We start from the raw sequence: 17,964 nt of genomic DNA, 5'->3' as shown, positions 1-17,964 counted from the left end.
CAACAAAATTGTGCTTCAGAGAGCAGAAAAAGCATCACCAGCTGGCTGCAGGCAGCTACTGAAGATGCTTTGTCTCCTCACATATCTGTAGGAATATGCCTAAAACCCGTTTCATTTAACCTTTCCTTCTCCAAATTACAAAATTATGCTCACTCTGTAGCCTGGCATTGGCAGAGAGTAGGAGCAACTGCTCAGGGTGGTTTCAGATAAGAGATACAGGCTGAACATCATCTTTGGAAAAATCTCCTCAAAATATTTTTAGTACTGCTGGCTTTTAGAACTGCTCAGTTCTCAACCAGGTAATGCTCTCAGGGCGGTTCCCGAAGGGAACTTCATGGTTTATCATCCAGGGTGACCTGGAAGCTCAAAGCAAACACAGACAGGGCACTGCTGAGGGGACACTGGGAGAACCAAGGTCCCAAAGCCAGCGGGGTGGAGCCCTGGGATGAACGGGGGGCACTGCTCACTGCTGTGTCCCATAGCCTGGAGTGCAGGTACTGCGTCCACTGATCCTCACCTGACACCTCTGAGCTGCACCAAACCTCCAGTGCCCTGGTCTCCATTCCTAATGTTCCTGTGTGAAGCTCAGCACCTCCCTCAGGGGCACAGAGCCTGAATGAGTGAGACCCCTCTGCCACCAGGTCACACAAGGCCCTGGGAGGCCACTCCAGAGCTCATCCTCCAGTTCAAACCTCCCACGTTCCTGTCTGCACATTCCCAGCTCCAGTCCCATCACACACTGGTTGTCACTGTCAATAAATGCTGTTGTCAGGAGCTGGCATCCATGGCACTGGCACGGAGGTGGGAGGAGGGAGCTTCCCACCGGCGCTGGATTCTGTTCTCACCACGAGTGTTTGGTCATAATGGCAATTCTGCAACAGTCCAGTCCTGCAGATCAGGGTTTCTGGGTGATGCTGTTACATCTGGGTGATGCTCCTGAGTCTGAACAGGAGCTGGAAAAACAAATGAGGGTGGGTGGCAGACCAAGGCATGTGCACTGAGAATGTATTCAAGTATTTTAACTCCTGTAAAATTCGCCTGAACTCAAAAGGGCAGGTTGTGTAAACTGGTATCACTTGAAACTCAGCCTCAAACCAACATCCAGAGCAAAGCCCCGCCCTGGGACTCCTTGCAGCTTAACATCAATGTCTGGCATGAAGATGAGGAGGAGTTGCTGTAACCAAAATAGATCTCTGAAGTCTTTGGCTGTCTCTGTGGGGCATTCAGGTGCCTTTGTTTTTAGGTCTGCAGGTATGGTTTTGCTCTTTGCAGTCCTTCCTTCAGGAACTGGAGGTAAGTTGCAGTTGAAGGGTCTTCAAAATTGGTTGAGAAACTAAAGATGCTGCTTTCAACATCTTCAGGCTTCATAGAAGTAATGTCCAGGAAGTAGTTGGCATTGATATGGTGAATCTGGGATAGAAAAAAGATGAGAGGGAATTTTAAGGGCCAGAACAATTCCCCATCCACTGCCTTGGCCTCTGGCCAGGACAGAGGTGACAAGGCTGTAACAACTCTTACAGAATCTCTAATGCTTTGCAGATGCTAATTCAGGAACCAGGATCCAGGTTTGCATCTTAAAATCAGAGAAAGGTGTGTGAAAGACAACGGTCTCTGTCTTCCCCCCAGTGCTGACCCCTGGCTTAGGTTAAGAAGATGATGAAGGCGATTTGGGAAAAATCATGGAGGCTCAGATCATTTGGCTGTGAGTAAGGGCTGGGGAGACAGAGCCTGACCACACTGGTGTGAGCCCTCAGCCCACACAGCTGCAAAACCAGCACCTGAGCTTCAAACACTTCCCACTCCCCATGGAGCTGGGAAAGGGGGACACGTGGCCACTGACCACGGAGAGGCTGAGCTGAGGTTTGTCCCCAGCCCGTGGCCTCATTGCAGGGGAGCCATGAAGAGACAGTGAGGGGACCCTGCAGGTGTGACCAGCTGGTATCTGCCCAGTGAGGGGCACAGTTGGACCAGCCCTGGCAGGATCCTCCCCTGCAGACAGCCCAGCCCAGCAGCTGACACAGACAGCACTGTGCTGCCAAGTGTCTGGAACTGTTGTTCATCAAGTCCAAGGGGGGGCTGTGGGGAGCACAGCAGAGCCAAAGCATGTGGACCTGCTAATGGCTGATCTGCCATGACGAATTTGGGGAATCAAGAGAAAGATAAATGTGCTAGAAGGTGCTGATAGGGAGATTTTCTCCAAAGGATGAGCACAAAGGACAATGGGCACAGGAAACAAGCTACAGTGGCCTCCCAAAGGTCACTGGGACAACGAGGGATCGCAGGCAGACACTTGGTTCAGGTCTGTTCCAGCCCTGCTGCTGCTCTGTCTCTGAATAAAAACACATTTGTTTCAGATTTCTGGGTAGAGCTGCTGCCTGTCTGCCACAGCATCCCTGGGAGCACCACAGCATGAAGGGCAATGGCTCAAGAGGCCAGGGAATGGCTGGGGCAGTGGCCACTCACTCCAGGGTCTGGGAGACCCTGCAGAGAACAGTTTCTAGTGGGAAGAGCCCAGCCCAGCTGAAGGGTATTGACTGTACCACGGTGCCATTGGGGAGGCAGATGATCATCTCCACAGGGAAGTTGTATTTCTCCAGGTGCAGGTCAGCCAGTTTGCTGTAGAACTCATTCTCTCTGTTGCTCTGTAGGGACACCCCAAAGAAACACGTTTGCACACCCCAGAACTGGCAGAACAGCACACGAGTACACCCAGCATGTGAGGGAGGGACTGAAGAGCTGCTTTGCAGCGTGGTGGTAACTGGTACCATTCTCACAACTTGCTTTACTATTCCCTCTCAGTCTCCCTCTTACATTTCAGCTGTGGGTTTTATCCTTAAAGAATAAAATCGCCCCATCACTGGTGGTTTCCAGGCACACCAACAGTCTGATCCCAGCCTTTTTCAGTCTCCAGCTCTGTGACTGACAGTACAGGCCCAGAGATGGGCTCAGAAGTGGGGAACAGTGCAATCAGGAGACTCAGGGTTCAGAGGGTTACTTGGTTGCTCCCTGGGTTGCAGAGAAGTCAGCTGGTTGATGGCACCAGTGGCCTTGGGCAGGGCTGTCTCCCAGTGAAGCATCTGGTTTAGCTTTTAAAACTGGCACCAGGACAGAATCAAGGGGGTCACTGTGCCATTTCTTAGGCTGCCTCCATCTGGTGTCTGCTTGGCCCCTGCAGGGGCTCAGACATGGAGGGCTTGAAACCCAAATCCACCCCCCTGGCAGAGGTATGAGCTCCCCCTCCCGTGGCACTCCTGTGCCAAGCCCCATCTGCGCTCCCCAGCACCAGCAAAGGTGGCAGGTGTGGTGTGAGCCTCACCTGCAGCTCCTCCAGCTCCTTCACCAGGGACCAGCTGCTGATGAAGCTCTCGTTGAGCAGGGCGAGGATGGGCGAACTTTCCAGGACGGTCTCCCGGAGAGTTCGCCCCGAACCTGGTGCGGGAAGAGGCACAGAGGGGTTTGATGTGTTTCCTGAGGTGACTGGCACCACGTTTGATGCCACCCTGATGCCACCGCTCTGGCTGGTGTGGCAGCTGACTCTGGCTCCCCCCCAGCCCTTCCCATTGTCTTTTTCCCTCCCTTGCTGGCAGTTTTCCACTGCTTTTGTTTCCTGCAGGTGCTGCTGGCAGAGAAGGTTCACCAGAGCAGACCCCAAGCCAAAGCCTGCCACGGATCCCTGCGGATCCCCCTGAGTGCCACTCGCTCCTCATGCCCAGCAGAGCCCAGTGCTGGAGAGTTTTTAAGGGCAGACAGAACTAAAGACACCCATCTCCTCCCATCCATCCCTCCTGCCCAAAGTGGCATGGAAGTTCTTAGGCACTGGTGGGGTGAAAAGCTGTATATCAGGACAATGCCAAGCCCACATCTGGCTCTGGCTTGTCCTGTGCAGGTGCCAGGGGTGAAGCAGAGAGCAGTGTCCCTTTCACCCTGTCAGTGCTGCCCCTTCCCAAGCAGGCTGAGAGGGGAAGAGAGGGGGGAGATCCATGTCTCCACCTTGACAAAGGCACTTGACTCACACATTGGTCTGGGGCTTGTCTCAGAGAGATCTGATCCTGCCATTGGGGAACTAAGCTCATATCAGTAATTCCCCATTTCCAGCCTTTGTCTGTTCAGCATCTTCAGTGCCAAAAAAGTAACAGAACATTTACTGCTGGCTCGTGACCAGCTCCCTGACCCCCAGCTCTCCTCGGAGCCCAAACAAGGCACATCATCCCTGCCAGCCAGGCTGGGAATGTCCTCACCTCAGCAGGACTGGTCATCCAGGGCCCCCCACAGCAGGATGGAATGCACCAGCTTCTTCTCTGCTTTTGCTCTCTCAAAAGCTTCTGTGAAGGGCAGGTAGGAGATCTGGAGGCAGAGAGATAGTGTGAGGAACAGACACAGAACTGCCCAGCCCAAAGAGGAGCAGGTCTGAAGGAATCAGACTGTGATCCCTCAGAGCCTGTGGGCTGTCACTGGCACCTGCAGAGCCCTGATTTTACTGACTGCACAAAGCATCTGCAACCCCACCTCAGCTGCCCAGGAAATCTGGCCTTGAGATGTTTATCTACAAAACCTCACTGAAACAGCCTAAAAACTGACCCTGCACAGAGATTGTTCCAATCACTCAAATGAAAGGAACTGATATTAACATCTTGGCAGCTCAAAGGGACATTTGTAAGCTCAGGCACAAGAAGGCAGCCACTGAAACGTGTCCCTTCAGCCAAGGAAGCGGTGACAGGCAGTAGCCATCTGCTCAACAGGCTGCTGGCATGTTAAATAGTTTGGGTCACCCAGAGCTATAAATTTGTGTCTCACTGCGGGATGCAGAGGCACAGGCAGATTGTGTGTTCTCTGCTGATAAGGAAAGCTTGGTCCAAAGGTACCTGAATGCTGCAAAAGTAATGCCAGGGGAAAATCATTTGTAAGGAGCACGAGCCTCCTCAGGCATCACGGCAGCAGCCACTGATAAGAGGCAGGAAGGATGAGCCTCTGCTTACAAGACAAGCCTGGGACACCTGACATGGAGGCTTTGCTCCTGCCTGTGCTGCCCTGTGACCCCAAATGCCCTTTCAGAGATGCTGCACTCCTTCATCTGGAAGCTGAAGCCCATCAAGCCGTGCATGCAGTGCCCGGAGGCACATGTTGAGCTGGGAGACTCTCACACTGCTCTGAATGCTGCTCATGTCTGTGGGCTCTGCTTTCTGCTTGTTCTCGAGGTGACTGGATGTCTCAGTGAAGACAACCTGCCCCACATAAACGTGCCAAGGAAGAGCCCGGCCCCTTCCTCACCTTCTTAAATGGATACATGGCCACTTCCAGCTTCTGGGCTGCCTCTTCCCAAGGGATTTCCTGCTGCCAGGTTATCTCTTCAAACACAAACTGGATGGGCTCCCCTGAGGGATCCCTGCCATCGATGATGTTTCCATTCTCATCATGGATCACGGAGGGGATTGAAGGCCCTGTCGATTCCAGCTCCATCTGCAGGAGAACAGGCTGAGTTGGACACTGCAGACACCCCACTCCTGGTTTTTCTGTACTCCAGGACAGGATGAAGATCCAAAATAAAACTGTGCAGCTGCTAATGAAGGTACAGCTTGATCTCCTGCCTCCTGGAGCTGCACTTTACCAGTTGCAGATGTGGGGGATATCCCAAGAAAGCAACTTCATTTCCTTCAGCTGTCGCTTGGCTGTGCTTGCCAGACTGGAAATGCATGAGACTCCATGTTCCCACCTTCCCAGTGGAGATTTTTAGCTGTGGGACACCAGATCCTTAAAATCATCAGGACCTGCAGAGCTAATGGGAAGCTCTTGCTTCCATCACCAGCTCAGCCCTTACAGAGCCCTGGGAAGCCACAAGAGGGTGCAACAGGGAAAGCTGCTCAGGAGCTTCCCTGTGGCTCTGTTCTGGTACAGCTGAAATGATTTTAAATCTGTTTTCCTGTCTTTTGGCAATTAAAAATAAACAGGGACCTAGTTGAGGAGAAAATGGGGCTGTTAAATTCAGGCATTCAAAACCCTGACTTATGTTTCCTGTCCCAAGAGCCAGGATTACCACAAAACAGAGGAATAACGTCCTGCAGTTTCTAAATTCAGACCCACTGTTGTTCATAAGCTCACCTCCTCATCTTCCCCTCCTGCCTGTCAGATGATGTTTTAAAAAAAGGAAAAAGTCACATGACTCCAGGAGCTTAGGATTCAACCCACATGGAGGGAAAAAAGAATATATCACAAGAACTGGCAGTAGGGAGCCACACAGAGGACATACACAGACCAGTGGAAATTATATTGCAATACTCAAGAGAAGGCTCTAAAGATCAAGGATAATGGATGTGATACAGCTTGGGGCCACCAGAGCACAAATCCCTGCAGAGCTGCTGCCCATGGATGGAGGACTGGGAGTGACCACACACCTGAGGCAGGTATCCAATATCCACTTCCATGTTGCTGCTCTCGCTCGCCCCGTACAGCCACTCCATGTCCACGTTCAGAGACCTGCAAGGGGAACCCAGCACATCCGTAACCCAAGGCTAAAGCTGCGTGTGGGAAACCCCCCCAAAAAAGGCAACATCCAATGCTCCTCTTGCAGGGTCAGCACTGGAGCCTGGAGGCTCTGGCTCCTTGGAGATCACCGTGTTCCCTCCACCAGACCAGCACCACCAGATCCCTGCTGGATCAGGGCCCAGGCACCCACTCAGCACTCTGGGAAAACACCCTCACACCTCTGAGCTCTGTCAAACTACAGAAGAGAGAGATGTCTTTGCTCCCTCTTCCTTCCCAGCACTTAATTCGCACATTCTGATCCTGCTGAACTTTTAAAAGTGTTTTTTTGGAAGCGAAAGGCTTTTGCAAGGAGCTGCTGGCAGAGCCCCGAGTGTCTGCTCGCAGTAAGAAATGTGCTGACAGAGCCACTGGGGTTGAGTCGCCAGGGTAATGTTATAATAGAATTTTCACTCCACACGTCATGGGCAAAGAGATTTGAAGCTTTTCTCCCCTGAAACACTTCCAGCTCCTTGCCAGGAGAGCAGCAATGAGCTAGTGCAAAGCTATGCACACAAAACCTTAACCTGTGAGACTCCAAGCAAAAAATATGTTGAAGCAGGAGCATTAGGCCTCGCTTAACTTCAGTGGTTGAAGCCAGGCACTGGGACTGTGCCTAGGGCTGCTTTCCACACCCTCCTCATCCCCCAAGTACCAAGGGACAGTTACTGGTGAGTGAATCAGACCCTGGAATGTGTCAGGGATCCTCAGTGACTAGAGGAGATGCATTTACAGGCAACTGCAGAGCTCAAATTACTCCTTTTCCAGGAACTTGGCTCAAAACAGCATGGGCTCATCCACCACAGACAGATGTGGCTGCCCCATCCCTGGAAGTGTTCAAGACCAGGCTGGATGGGCCTTGGAGCAACCTGTTCTAGTGGAAGGTGTCCCTGCCCATGGCAGGGGGTTGGAACTTGGGGTGATGATTTTAAGGTCCCTTCCAACCAAACCATTCCATGATTCTGTGATCACAGACACACAAGGAGCTTCTGAAGCTTCCAACAGGTACCTGACAGCTGTGGGAGCCCCTGACACATCCAGGGAGTGCTGGGACAGGAGCAGTGCTTGCAGCAGTGCTACTAATGAGGAGGCTGCTGCCTGTCTAGGGCAACAGCAGGACAACTTCAATGTTTGTCTTCCCACGTGCCTGCAGGTGCCTTCTTCCAAAGTGGTTTGGCACAGGATAGCTCGGGTTTGGACACTCAGCTGCAGCAGGTGCCAGTTGCATTCAACCCTGTGCTCCACGTCCCCAGCAGCCTGTGCCCTGCTTCCCTCCTGTCCCTCCTCTGTCCTTGTCCTTCCCTGCCTCTCCCAAGCCAGACGCCCCCTGGACCTGTTGATAAACAAAGCTATTCCTGAAAAATTGCATCAGAACCGGTTTAGGGAGCAACCAGAGAATTGAGGACACGCTGACCGTGCCGGCCGCTGGCAGGGAAGGACGTGTGGGGAAAGCAGATGAGGGAACAGCAGAACCAGCCTGGCCAAAGCTCAGGCTGCAGCTCTGCCTTCCCTGCACTTCCAGGATGCCCACAGGGGACAGGGCTGTCACTGCACTTGTACCTTCACCTAAACAGAGCCCACCAGCCCCCCCAGGCACACAGAGCCCCTGGATTCCAACTGGGCCTTTGTAACAATCCCCAAGCCTGTTCAGCACCCAGGGGGAGGGAGAAACAGCTGTACCTGTTGTTAGGGACAAAGAGCTTAAACTCTCGGACATGGGAAGAGTCCTTGGAGAGGATGATGTGACCTGTGAATTGGCCTGGGGAAAACCAGAAGGGGAAGTCTGGTGGCTCGTTCAGCTGGAACTCAGCGTGGATCCTGAAAAGAGAAAGGAGCCGTCAGCTGCAGTTCTCGGGGGAGAGAAAGGATCATGTGCTGCACATGACAGCAGGGACAAGCTGTCTCCAGGCACCAGAAATTATGAACCTAAACTGGGGCAGAGAGGTGGAGTTCAAAAAGCTTTTCCTGTCACACAATTAAGCCAGTAAAAGACTGGAGAAGATCCTCTGGGTCAGGAACGTCTCCAGTACTGATGCCTTTTGGAATTGGGCACTAAGTGTCCATCCAGGAGGACAAATTACATCATCATTTCTTGAAACACAGGCACAGAACAAGACCCCTTCAGCCTCCCTTCCAGCTTGATCAGGCAAATAAAAGCTGTAACACTCCCAATAAAACAAGTGAATAATTCCCCAGACTCTCCCCCTTGCAAAGACACCCCACCCCCTGATTAACCAAAATCTAGCAAATTTCTTGCTAATTAGACTTTCCCCTTTCATCCAGAACAGCTCCAAGGGTGATGGAGAACAGCTGCTGTCCTCATGTGGGCACAGTCCCTGCCTCACCAGGGACACAGTGACACTGGGAGCAAGAGCTGCCTGTGAACCTCCCTCTTCCTTGACCCTTCCCCTCCCTCCCAGCCAGAACACACATGGCCTTGCACAGGCAGCACGTGTGCTGTCTGCCACGGGCTCACAGCAGCCTTCTCCACTCCCCTGGGATATGGGACAAACTCAGAAGTGCCCCCAAGCCCCCCTCAAGCCCCCTGGACCCACCGGAATGCTATGGTGTAGTAGAAGCTGCTGATGGCTTGGATACAGGCCACGGCCCCCTGGGGGGCAAAGCGGGTCTTCACGAAGGGCCGGGGGTGGAACATGCTCAAAAGCTTGTGGATTATGACCTAGAGAAGGAATTGTAGGAGAGCAAGAATGAGGACAGCTCCTCCACGCAGGTTTGCAGCTCCAAAGCAACTCCCCACCAGAGCAGGAAGGTGAGAGCATGGCTGTGACTTCAAAACTAGCTCAGAGACCAACCTACTCCCAAACCGAGGAGATGGAGCAAGGGATGGCTTTTAAAAATAAATCCATCTTCCAGGGTTTCTACGCTATTCCCATTGTTTGCAAGTTTCCATCATCCCAGTCAGGACAGTAAATTGATCTACGAGGCTGCCTCCATCCATAGGGTTTCAGATTTTGAAGGACTGGGTGTGCAATCAATAATCACAGCAGGCAGTGAAGGTGCATCAGCTCAGTGATCCCTGACACCTGTCTGGGCACCCAGGGGAGGGTGATGCTCATGCCTGGCTTTACCTGCTGTGTACACACAGTGTTTTTCACTTGTCAACAAAAGTGTTCCCCTCTGGGGCAGCACTTGGCCACTGTTCCTCAAGGAATGATCACATCACACAGCTGCTTTCTGGATAACCCTCTCTGGGAAAAACCATCCTAAAATCCCACAGGATTTAACAAAGCAAGATGAAGTTACTCAAGTCAGCCTCATCTTGCCTGCTCTCAGTTTTACCTCCAGCTTAGGAGACAGTGCTCCTGGCTTTCTGCTTCCTTAGAAAACCCAGGGAGACACATAACAACATCCTTGTCCCTCTGGGCATTCCTGTGATTCATCTGGGCTACGAAGCAGAACATTTCCACCAACTACATCTTGGGTATATAGAAACTGAGCTTCATATCTCACCTCTTTGCCCTTGGGAGGCGGAGGGTAAAATCTGTTGTTGGAAAGATACCCAGTGAAGATGTTCAATTCACTAGGAATTATCCACCACGGATCCCCGAGATCCAGTTTATTCTTTGGAGGAAGGAAGGCTTTAAACTGCCTGGCAAGCAGCACACTCATAGGGGCTGCTGGGGCCGTCCAGTTCCTCAGCCCAGAGAGAGCAACGTGAGAAATCTGTGAACAAAAGACATTATCAGAGCCCAGACTGGGGCCTTCCAATGCTCATGGATGAAAGGAGGCTTTAGAAAAGGGGGAAAAATACATATCACATTCTAAATTCTTCTGACCAACCCAAACAGTTCTGTCAGCTTTCAGGAATGTGAGTAATAGAGGAGAGGGGAATGTGCCACCTAACACCACTGCTCCTGGAATTAGCTCCAGGAGAGCCACGTCTAATTCCTACTCCCAGCTTCCCAGGAAGGGTGTCTTAACTGGGGCACCGTGCTGCTGAGTGTGCTGAAAACACTGAAATGCTGCAGGAAGCAGAGAGTTTCCTCATCACAGCAAATCCCAAAGGCTTCAGCAGGACTATGTCCCTCTCCTAACGCTCCAGCACACATTCCCGGTGATGCTACCAGACCACTGGACGTGTTTATTCCAGAATTTGTGGCCATACACATCCTGCATGACACTTACTCCCAGGAAACCATCCTTGCTCTTCGTCATTGTTTCCATGACCAAAGGCTGGAATTTTGCCACAATGGACAGAGTCTCCCCGCTTGGATCAGGCGTCTCCTCCTCTTCAAATTCTGAGATGGGAGCAATCCCTAGACAAAAGGACAGGAATTTAAGCAGCTGTTTCCCCTCCTTCCCCTTGTAAGCAATTGTGAAGTGATTACACATTTATCCCACTAAATCCAGGAGCACTGGGAGTTTCCCAGCTGTCCCTATGCAGCAGAACTCAGACCCACCCCAGAGACAGTTTTGGCTGCGTGAGTTAAAGGGGAGTCCTCCTTTTAGCAGCCAACTCGGTGGCTTTAAACTGAAAGAGAGTGGGTTTAGATTGGATATTGGGAAGGAATTCTTCCCTGTGAGGGTGGGGAGGCCCTGGCACAGGTTGCCCAGAGAAGCTGTGGCTGCTCCATCCCTGGAAGTGTCCAAGGCCAGGTTGGACGGGGCTTGGAGCAACCTGGGCTAGTGGAAGGTGTCCCTGCCCGTGACAAGGGGCTGGAACTGGATGAGCTTTAAGGTCCATTCCAACCCAAACCTGTCAGGGAATCCACGTTTCCACGACCCCAAACCCCACAGCTCAGCCAGGAAGGTTCACCACACCTCGGAGCGATCCCAACACGCGCCCGAGCCAATCCATGACAGCACGAGCAAACACTGTCTGTGTTTCCACTGCACTGGGAGCTCCACTGTACATCATCATCCCCACACTCCTCCCTGCTTGGCACCAGCAGAGACATTTGCTCTGCACTGATATGGTCTCCAAACATGATCTCCCACAACTGCCATCCAAGAGGGGCCGCCCCAGCCGGGGGAGCGGATGAATGGAACGCTGTGACTCACTAATAGTTCTGGCCTAGCCTGGGCTGAGCTGTATTTGTTGCATTCACCCATCTCAAATCCCCTTTAAGCCCCACACAAAGTAACTTATGTACTTTGCTAGTCCAGCAATGGGATCCTCCACCTTATAAAAACTCTACTTTGTGAGAGTGATGTCTAGGGCTTAAGCCTTTCCAAAAACATGTAAAGCTTCGCAGCCTCTCTTCATGTAAATAAGACCCAAAACAGTGCCCAGAAAATAATAAAGTGAATAAAATATTAGGTGAATAAAACCTGTGGAGTGCATTATCTTTGGTTTTTGCTTGGTCTGTGCAGGGAGAGCTCTGGAAGGCACACAGGTACCTACCTGTCAGCTTCTCAGCTATTGGCTTGAACTCCTCTGGGCTGAGGTACAGGTCATTGTTTGTGTCCAGAGAGGAAAAGAGGAACAGCCCCTCATTTCCCAAGGACTTCAGAGCCAGCTCCTAGTTGGGGAAGAAGAGGCAAGTGAGATTTCATCCCAATCTCTTGCAGAAATCCGCTCTGGCCCCTCTCAGCCTTGGAGTTAATCTGCATTCTTCCCAGCACACAAACACCATCCAGGGGAAAGATTAACACCCCTTGGCAGGATTTTGTGCTATTTACAGTTGGGATCAGTGTCCAGGAACTGTTGGCACGAGAATATTAAAACTGCATCTGGCTGAGTAATTCAAACTGAACCATTTGCTCAGAGTCAGATTAAAAATCTTTTGTCAGATACATTTCCCACTTTTTCCAGCTAGTGAGTCCTAAACCTTTAGATATTCAGAGCACCTGGAGATGGTGATTGCTAGAATGAACTGATGGGTAGTGAAACAAAGGCAGTCAAATTCATGAGTATCCACATCACAAAAACACAAAGGGAATGAGCTGAGCCTTTGGAACTCATGAGATCCAAGCCAGTATTACTGCCCACAACTGCCCCGCTCTGGTCATCCAGCCTTGGGACTGGATGGAACATTTTGGCTCCCTGCTTCCTCAGCCATCCATCAGGGAGCCAAAAACCCCATGGTACTCTCCAGAAAGCTCCACAAGATTCCAGCCACCCTGTGCCTCAGTTTCTCCCTCTGCAAAGCCCACATGGAGACCCAGTGGGAAGCACGGCTGAAAGGCGATGTCTCCCTTGGAGCAGCCCCAGAAGGGCTCTGGATGCTTCCAGTTATTTCCACTCCACAGTCTCAGCCCTGCAGGGAAAGGGAAAACCTGGAGGCACAACAGAAGAGCTCCACGTTGGTGTGAGAGAAGGGAGGGATATGGAGCAAGTGAGACAAGCCCCTCACTGCCAGCCCTCGGCACATCCCCTGTGACCCATCACTTGGGGCAGCTTCCCCTGACACCCCTCTGGAAAGACCTGGAGCTGTGAGCACAAATCCTCTGTATTCTGCTGCTCTCCATTGCCTGCAGCACCACCACCATCCCCAGAGCTCCTGAACGAGTTTATTTTCCATCTGTTGCCTGCCAGCCTGAAGCAGCACTAATGCAGCCTGGAAGGCTTTGCTCCCATCAACTGCAGCAACAAAAGCACTTACGAGCCTTCCAGGGCAGTTCCAGGCTTGAGATAGAGAGAAATAAAGACCCTGGAATACAAACTGGAGATCTGGATGTGGGCATGGCTGAGGAAAGACAAGGCAGGGAGAGTGTAGGGGCTACAGAGGTGAAAAAATGAAGGAACGAGATGGTTATTTGTGCACAGGAACAATCCACTGTGGGCTGCCCACACTCCTGGGGCTAAAACTGTGCTTCTGTTCCCAGAATGAATGGGGATGTGCATCCTTGGCCCTGTAAATGGGGAATGTTTTCCTGAGCACCTGCCCTTGTCAGCCAGGTGCCAGGATCACACCACAAAGCCTTGTGCCAGGCTCCAGGACTTCTCCCAGCTTTCATCTGGTTGGACTCTGCCTGCTGCTGGAACGTGGGGAGAAATCATCATCCCTTACTGAGCAGGGCTGGAGGCAGGAGGAGAAGCAGCTGCACCCCACAGGAACATCTCTGGCTGCAGCCAAGACAGCAGGACATGAAGTGGGAACACAGGCGTTGGATAAGAGCATCCAAAAATCAATGTTCAGACAGCGCTGAAAACACGGTCACATCCCTCAGCTGCACTGACACACGGGTTAAGAAGTGACAAACCACCAGCAGGACCCCAGGAGCGCCCACCTGGCTGGAGAGAAGACCCCAACCAGGGAGGAACAAAGGTTTCCACAGAGAACACACCAGTCCTGCTGCACTCGGCCACGAGGGATGATAAAAATGATGTTTAAAAGGGGAGAGAGATGTCAGGGCTCGGCCTTCTGCTTTCTGATAACATTCACATAAAAGCTCTCACAGCTTGTGGGTTTTTTTCCTTTTTCTTTCTAATCTAGGATTATAAGAAACACAAAGTTCCCCTGTTTGTGCCAGAGGAGTAAGACCGAGATTCTTCAGTCTTTCTGTAGAGGAAGAGTTGTGGTTTTTCACAAAGAGTTTTCCTCTCCCACCTGCTTGTGGGTTGCTTAGCTAAACAAACATTTCCATAGAAAGAGACAAGACATATGTTTGAAGCAAGAGGAAGAAAAAATGAAACCCTTGGGCTGTTCACATTTTGTTCTCCTCTCCAGCAGGACCCAGTGACAGCTGTCTGCCTGTCCTCTGGAAAAACACAAACCTCCAGAAGACCTGGCTTGTGTCAGGCTGTGAGGATTGTCCTCACCCTTCTGTCCTTGAAGGAAAGATTCTTCTAATTAACTGGTTTGAACCACTTTTCCCTTTTTGCAGTGCAAGAAGACACAAAGGAAAGAGGCATCCTTTAAAAACATCCTTTAAAAACACTTCTCCTTGTACTACAGAAATATCAAGAAGGGGAAGCCTGCTCTTTTCCCAGAACCTCCTCAGATGTTCACAGACAAAGCGCAGAGCCAGGGGAGCACAATCTCCAACAAAGGTGTTCTCCAAAGCACGGCACAGCCGTTGGAATTATGGGGATTACAATCAAAACCAGTCAATCAGCCTAATTTCAAATAAAAAAAAAAACCAAACACACACAAAAAACCCATAAAAACCCTGTTCCTGTTTTCATCCCCTGTTTTTTTTGCTGCTTCTGCAGTGACCTTCAGAGCCCGCAGCAGAGGAGGTGCTGGTGCTCCTGCTCTTCCTCCTCCTTCCAGGGGGCAGCTGGTCTCACTGGTCACTGCTGGAGCCTGGTGGCCACCACAGCTCCGTGGTGGTTTCAGCCTGGTGGCGGCCACCACAATCCCTGCGGTCACCTCAAGCCCGGTGGCCACCACAGCTCTGCAGAAACCTAGCAGTGGCCACCTCAAGCCCTGTGTCCACTGGTGTGTGGTACCACAGCTCAACGGTGGCCACTTCAGCCTGGCAGTGGCCACCTTAAGCTCTGCAGCTGCTGATACCTGTTTGTCCCCACAGCTGAGTAGTGGCTGCCATGGTTTTGTGGTCACCACGGCCTGGCGGTGGCCACCTCAACCCCAGCAGCCACTAATGCCCTGTGGCCACCTCAACGCCAGCAGCCACCGCAGCTCTGTGGTCACTTCAACCCAGCGGCCACTGATGTGTGGCAGTCACCTCGAACTGGTGGCAGGATCTCAGCCCCTGTGGCTACCCCAACCCCAGTGGCACCCAAAGCCTGGTGGTCACCTCAGCCTGGCCACAGCCACCCCAACCCCAGTGGCAACCTAAGTGTGGTGGTCTCCTCAGCCCAGCAGCAGCCACCTCAACCCCTGGCGGCCACTTAAAACTGGCAGACATCACCTCAGCCTGGCCACGGCCACCTCAGCCTGGCCACGGCCACCTCAGGGCCAGTGTCCACCCCGACACTGGTGGCCACCAATGCCTGGTGGTCACCTCAGTCTGGCCAAGCCACCTCAACCCCAGTGGCCACCAATGCCTGGTGGTCACCTCAGTCTGGCCACAGCCACCTCAACCCCAGTGGCCACCAACTCCTGGTGCTCCCCTCAGCCCAGTGGTGGCCATCTCAACCCCAGCGGCCACTGATGCCTGGCATTCACCTCAACCCCAGTGGCCACTGATGGCTGGTGGTCCCCTCCAGCCTGACCACGGCCACCTCACCGCCGGTGGCCACCAACTCCCGGTGGTCCCCTGAGCCCGGTGGCGGCCACCTCAGCCCCGCTGGCCACCGATGTGCGGTGCTCGGCCCCCTCAGCCCCGCGGCCGCCGCCTCCCCCCTCACGCTCGGCGGGGCGGCGGCGCGATCGCGCCCGCCATTCCCCGTCCCCGTCCCCCCCCTCCATCCATCCCCTCATCCCTCCGTGTGTCCCCTCCCGGCCCCGGCGCCGCCCCGTGCCCGGTACCTGCCGCCGCGCCGCCTCCGCGTCCCGGTAGTACTTGACGGCGACCAGCGCGGCGAGGGCGGCGAGGGCCAGCGCCAGGCGCGGAGGGGCCGCGCCGGGCCCCGCCATGGCCATCGCCCCGCTCAGCGCCGCCGAGCCGCCATGGCCGCCCGGCCGGGGGAGGCGTCAGGCGCCGAGGAGGGGCCGGGCCCCGCCGGCCGGGGCTCGGCCAGGAAAAACACACTTTTTTTTTAGTGTTTTAGTGTTTTTTAGTGCTCGCTCTGGAAAAAACCCTCTTTTTAGAGTTAAACGACCGTCGCTCGCTCAGGAAAAAATATCCTTTTTGGCTTAAATGTCTCCGCTGGCGGGGCCCTCAGAGGGGATGGAGCCGCTCCTCTCCAGGGCTCTTTGTGGGCTTTGCCTTTGTTATCGATGGGAGAGCGGTGTGTGTGTGTCCATCCCCAAATTTCCAGTGGTCTCTGGCCCCTAATTCAGCACTTCCCAGAAAATAACCATGTCCTGAACTTGTAGTTACTTTCATGCTTCTTTTATTATCAGTGGGAGAGCTGTGTGTGTGTCCATCCCCAAATTTCCAGAGTGGTCTCTGGCCCTTAATTCAGCACTTCCCAAAAAAGAACCATACCCTGAACTTCTACTTGGTTTTATGCTTCCTGTGGGCTTTGCCTTTATTATCAGTGGAAAAGCTGTGTGTGTTATGTGTCCATCCCCAAATTTCCAGAGTGGTCTCTGTCCCTTAATTCAGCACTTCCCCAAAAAAAAAGAGCAATATCCTGAACTTCTCCTTGGTTTTAGTTCACCAAAACGGGTGTGTTTTAACAAAACAGGTAGCAGTGGTTTCACTCGCAGTGATTTCGCTGATGTTTAAGCCCCAGGATGGCAGGGATGGGAATCAGTGGATGGGAATGACTTGTCAGCCTGGGGTGATGCTGCTCAGGCCTCCTGCCTCCAACATCACCCCCACATTTCAGGTCACTCCTACCATCACCCCACATTCTGGGCCACGTTCACCCCAAACTTTTCCACCTCCCCGTGTTCTCTGTGCCCTTCAGGTCCATCCACACGGGTGTCACGTTGTTGTCACACCGTCTCTTAGCAGTGGCTCGGCCAAGATATATATATTTTGTCATTTTAATCTTTCCTCATAACTCAGCCTCCTGCTCCTCCGTACACGCAATCCTGAAATCCCCTGATTGCAGGGGAAGATTTAGTGCCGTTTTCTGCCGCTGCAGGGCGAACAGCACAGAGTGTTTGATCTCTCCGAGGGTAGCAGGAACTGTTAGCATTTAATCCTTTGAAGCTTTTGCCGTTTCCTAAGCCTGCCTAATCATTTTTGTTTTAGGTTTAAAGAGCATTTCAGATGGAGATGAGGAGAGCATGACCAAGCCATTAAGAGAGCAGTGGTGACTGCATGGAGGAGGGAGGATGAGGATGGTCCCCCTGGGCAGCGCAGGATGGGAGTGGGTGGTTTCCACCAGCAAACAAAACTTGGGTGGTGTCTTGGGCCAGGATTTGGACTTGGGACTGTTCCTCTCTCTACCACAGATCCCCACACAGCACTTGATGTTTCTCTGGCAGTGAAGGTGAAAGCTTGGGACCAGACAGAGGAGCCCAAAAACCAGAATCAGCTGAGAGCTGAGTCAATTTGTGATTCAGATCAGTGTTGTTCCACCTGCACAGCCAAGGGAGAACGGAGAAGCTTCCTTCTGCCAGCTCCACCATAGAGGAAAACTTCCATGAAACTCTACAACTGCTCTTCACTCTGCACCTCCCCATCCATGAAAGAACCTGTGCTTGGGCCATGGGAAGGAGATGGGAGGAACTGGATCAGCAGAGCATTGAAATGGTGTCTGGGAGCAGAGACAGGTGTGAATGAGGTGATCACTCAAGCACTTTAGATGTGCTTTAAAACTTCCCGGCCCCATTAAGGTGTGAAGAGCTGTTGTTGACCTCAAATAACCCAGCACGCACCTTTAGAGCACAAAATGTAACAGGACAAATGGACTTGGTTGTCTGGGAAATGAGTAAGAGCAAGAGGTGATATGAGATGACAACGCCTGGAGCTTCCTCGGTGGAGGAGACCTGACAAGGTTGGTTGGCAGAGCCGAGG

At 52.6% G+C, this 17,964-nt stretch overlaps 1 protein-coding gene and 1 long non-coding RNA gene across 3 annotated transcripts; both read right to left on the bottom strand.

Annotated features, from left to right (window-relative positions):
* Positions 1–323: 323 nt before the first annotated feature.
* SELENON (selenoprotein N) lies at positions 324–16,000 on the bottom strand. 2 transcript variants are annotated; one of them, XM_027705945.1, is made up of 12 exons: positions 15,858–16,000; positions 11,882–11,999; positions 10,663–10,793; positions 9,988–10,200; positions 9,072–9,196; positions 8,197–8,334; positions 6,390–6,471; positions 5,269–5,457; positions 4,239–4,344; positions 3,317–3,429; positions 2,541–2,642; positions 324–1,410 (listed from the first exon to the last, which is right to left on the bottom strand). In XM_027705945.1, the coding sequence occupies exons 1-12, from the start codon at positions 15,969–15,971 to the stop codon at positions 1,240–1,242; spliced, it is 1,602 nt and encodes a 533-aa protein (XP_027561746.1). In that variant the 5' UTR covers positions 15,972–16,000; the 3' UTR covers positions 324–1,239. The 2 variants fall into 2 exon arrangements, with proteins under 2 accessions (XP_027561746.1, XP_027561747.1); XM_027705946.1 differs by lacking the exon at positions 15,858–16,000 and adding an exon at positions 14,573–15,131.
* On the bottom strand, positions 15,210–15,687 carry LOC113978751. Its single transcript, XR_003537643.1, has 3 exons — positions 15,555–15,687; positions 15,445–15,519; positions 15,210–15,390 (listed from the first exon to the last, which is right to left on the bottom strand). It is a non-coding gene; the product is annotated as an uncharacterized LOC113978751 (long non-coding RNA).
* Positions 16,001–17,964: the final 1,964 nt, after the last annotated feature.

This window comes from Neopelma chrysocephalum, unplaced genomic scaffold (assembly GCF_003984885.1).
Source record: "Neopelma chrysocephalum unplaced genomic scaffold, ASM398488v2 Primary Assembly neopelma1_361, whole genome shotgun sequence".
NCBI lineage: Eukaryota > Metazoa > Chordata > Aves > Passeriformes > Pipridae > Neopelma > Neopelma chrysocephalum.
Note: the sequence above shows the minus strand (reverse complement) of the source record. Positions and strands in the feature narration are given on the sequence as shown.